We start from the raw sequence: 3,889 nt of genomic DNA, 5'->3' as shown, positions 1-3,889 counted from the left end.
TATAGCCATACCAGTGGTGTCATCCTGCTAAAAGCTAAAGCCTTCTTGAGAATTTCTGAGCGCTCCCAAGCATCTTGGTTCACTTGTAGAGTGAACCTAACATTGCCCTCTTTTTATCAAGTATACTAAATTGAGTCTTCCACCTCCAGAAGGAAGTGTAATTTTGAATATCTTTACTGGAACCAAGACAGCATTAGAAAGTCAAACGATTTTGCATAAGCACAATTTTTAAAGGTGGACACAAAATGCCATTTTTAATAAAATTCAGTACTTCTAAAATTCATTCAAAGTGAATCAAACTGAATTCTGAAGTACACTTCAAATTAATTTCAAATCACATGCTTAGTGATACTATTATGAACACTAGTGATTTCTGTCAAAACACTTTTGCTCATCTGATATTTTTCATAGATTTTTCTTTCAGTAGATAAACTGAAAAATCAAATCCAATTCTTGTAAATTTAGGTTAGTGGAAGAAAAGCTCAGAAATAATTCTTCATAATTAATTAGCCCACCATGTGATAATGATCTTTTTTCACACATTTTAAAGGTGCCAATTCAATTGCATGTACCACTACTGCCCATCTGTTCAGTTAGGACAATAATAATATAAAAATAGACCAATACAACATCCATCATGGCCTAAATTAATTTTTATAGTGAGTAAACATGAGCAATAATTATTTTTTTTTATTGCAGATGCTGATTAGAATAGACTAGACTAGACTAGACTAGACTAGACAAGTTCTGTTTGTGAAAATGCTTAGTTTTTAGTTCTTATCCCCTCTGCTTCCTAGCATATCTCTCTTCCTTCTAGAGAATCTGCATGGTGATTGCAATTTAATAGCACTACCCTAAACACTGTTCACCCACTCCTGAAAAATATATTTTTTGGTTCATTTTGGTTTTTTTCCAGCAAAGTGATATGAAAACATTAACAAAAAATAACAATTGACAAGAGATAGGAGATACCAACAGTCAAGAAAATCTACTAGATAGTTCTTTCAATAAATACATCAAGGTCTCTTTTATTTTTCTCCAGTTTTAGCAACTAACATAACAGGAACTTTCAGACCATCAAACCAGTTTTCAAAATCTGCCATAAGTTTGAATTTCACAGAAAATCCTGACAAGCACTAATAGATGAACGTCGTTGGTGCAATAATAAAACAGTATAAGGCATATTTACACCATCCTTACATACAGAACATTTTACACACAAAGAAATCACAGACCTAGAACAAAGCAAATTTAATCCCTTAGACATTTCACGCTTATAGACTTGGAGTCAAACAAATAATTCTCCAAGCAACAGACAACCTCTTGTTCTTGTGTGATTTATTTGTAACATTGTGCTCATGCAAAATAGGTATTTGCTTTATTGCGTTGACATTGAAAGAACATTGGGATTTAGTTCTGAAACCAGCTCAATCAAATTTTCAACCCTGTTTCTCTTCATCCATAGAAAGTCTGAGCCATTTATATTTGTGACATAAAACGAGGCATTAACTGATGATTGAGATTTTTATTTGACAAGTTCCAAAATGATCATGAAGCTCAAATGACTACAGTTTGAGAACCATCTTTCTTCACCATGCACATTTTTCTTTGCTATCATGAGGTGGTTTAGATGAGACACTTCTTGTATTTTTAAGTTTCTATCTTTTTATATATATATTTTAAAGAATCAATGTACTATCCAACATCCACTGTTCACAGAAAGAAATAAGCAGCAGGAATAACTCTGGTGGCAGCACTGGCCGGAAGAAGGACATCAGTAAGTTAGTGGCAACTTAATAAACAACAAATGTCCCAGAAATACATCACGAAAGAGTTGAGTACTATAACCCATATTTCTGTAAGAGTTCGGACTGCCAAGGACGTTTGCGCTCTGGGAAGTAATCTGGAATGTGGATTTTTTTAAAATCTTGGATGCATTTTCTCATTTCTTCTTCAACGCTCAGCTTCTCGCATACCTTCTTTTTGGAAAGATTTGTTTCTCTGGATTTGCTAATGAGAGTTTGAAAGAGTTCACTGTTCCTGCGTTTGTCTGGTTGTGGCATCCACTGCACAGGAGCCTTCTTAGATGGACGATCCAAAGTTAGAGTATTTGGCTGGTGGGCTGTGGATGGTTGAGTGCCAGAGGCATTTTCTTGAGGAGTGCTTGCATCTGAGTGGCTGTCGCAGCTCGAAGTGGACAATTCGTTACAGGAAGTCCCACTTTCACTTCCCTTGTCCAAGACTTTGTCGTGCTTCCTCTCCTCATGGTCTTGTTTGGGGGAAACAGTTCTCTGTGGGGGCCCTATTGAAAAACAGGAAAGAATGAGTTTTAAACAAGTACTGGTTTATACACAGAAAACTGATTAGCTAGCATTTAGAAGAACATGACATGGAGTCTTAGCTGGGATAAAATGGTGGTGGCGTTTTCTTTGAGTTAAAAGAACTATACCAGATTGGTGCAGATCTTGAAAGTCTGCTCCTACACATAAGTTCAGCTGACAACATTCTCACACCTAAAAATATTGTAGGCAAGAATTAATTCACTGCCTGACTAAGAATTCAGGTAATGAAATGTACATAATCCTTACAGATTATCTGCACCACAAATCCCTGCAGGCAAATTTAAATGAGCTATTTTGCCATTGCATTCCAATAAGCTTATTATGAGAAATCAGATTTTGTAGTATTAGGAAAATACTGCCATACAAACTGAAAACTTTCTTTTTCTTAATAAATAAATAAATAAATAAATAAAAATATTCCAAGAGCATCAATATTTTTTTGGAAACTCTAATTTACATTCTCATAACAGTTGACTGACGGCATGCTTTGCAGATGTCAACTACGCAGAAGCCCCAGCCTGCAAAAGAGTATTAATCCTGAAATAACAGAGATTGTTCTCTACTGACAGTCTTTAGGGTGTTTTTTTTTCTTTTTTTTTTTTTTATCATATAGTTAGTGATTTCACTGCACTTCTTACTGTCAGTTGTTATCCTAGCTTTGCTTCAGTGCAAGTTCATGATTCAGTAGTACATCTCTTAGTGCATAAGCTGGCAAGGAAAAGAAGGCTCTGAAGTTATCAGCAAGAAGCACTCTGCAGCAGCAGAGAGAACGATCTAGTGCCCTATCAGCAGGAACTGCTCAGAGATTCATGCAACTGAAAGTGGGATCAAGGCTGTATTAGCACCAGATATTATTTTGCTTTGAAGTCCTGAGCAGAATATGAAAGTGAAGAATTAGATAGTTGTCACTAAATCTTTACAAGCATTTGCAGTTCCAAAACCCTATTTTAAAAATTCAGCTGTGAAATGATGCTATGCTGACATCACATAAATGTTGTGATCTCAGTTCAAAACAATATCTAAAGCTCACAGGAATATCTACAGAGTTTAACAGGCTTTGGATCAGACAAAAGAGAAAACTTTCAAAATGTTTAAACATCAAAATGAAAATGGAGAGTGGGATTTCAGTGGCAGTTGTCTGTCTGCTAGGATTTCTGAAAGAGTCCAAACAGTTTTAAGTATCTAAATGTCTTATCAAACCTTGCTTATCCTTACAGTTTATCCAAGAATCACTAGTGTCATTTACTGTCTTTGCCTGGACCAAATCTACAGGTATGACAATCCACTCCTAGGACAAAGTTGGAAGGAGATTTTAGAGTCACTTGCTATTGTTTTTCAGAATTACAAATTAGAAATATAATTAAAATTATAAAGAATGCAGGAGCAATAGGAACACTCTACTGTTTTTGATGGTGCAGTTCTATGATTCAAAGAAGATTGCAGTATTTTATATGAGACACGGGAGAAAACAAAACGAAGCAAAACACAAAAACAGATAAAAAATAATCTAACAACTACAGCACTCAGTAATCCCCTTTTTTTTTTTT

At 35.2% G+C, this 3,889-nt stretch overlaps 1 protein-coding gene across 1 annotated transcript in view; it reads right to left on the bottom strand.

Moving 5' to 3' along the window:
- Window positions 1–703: 703 nt before the first annotated feature.
- The window catches only part of KCTD8 (potassium channel tetramerization domain containing 8), an 86,920-nt gene continuing 83,734 nt past the window's right edge, over window positions 704–3,889 (bottom strand). The window contains exon 2 of the mRNA XM_003205843.4: window positions 704–2,302. Coding sequence (XP_003205891.1) covers window positions 1,842–2,302 — 461 coding nt within the window. The 3' untranslated portion in view covers window positions 704–1,841. The remainder of the gene's footprint in view (window positions 2,303–3,889) is intronic.

This window comes from Meleagris gallopavo, chromosome 4 (assembly GCF_000146605.3).
Source record: "Meleagris gallopavo isolate NT-WF06-2002-E0010 breed Aviagen turkey brand Nicholas breeding stock chromosome 4, Turkey_5.1, whole genome shotgun sequence".
NCBI lineage: Eukaryota > Metazoa > Chordata > Aves > Galliformes > Phasianidae > Meleagris > Meleagris gallopavo.
The sequence above is the reverse complement of the archived record's forward strand: the minus strand, read 5'-3'. Positions and strand labels throughout refer to the sequence as shown.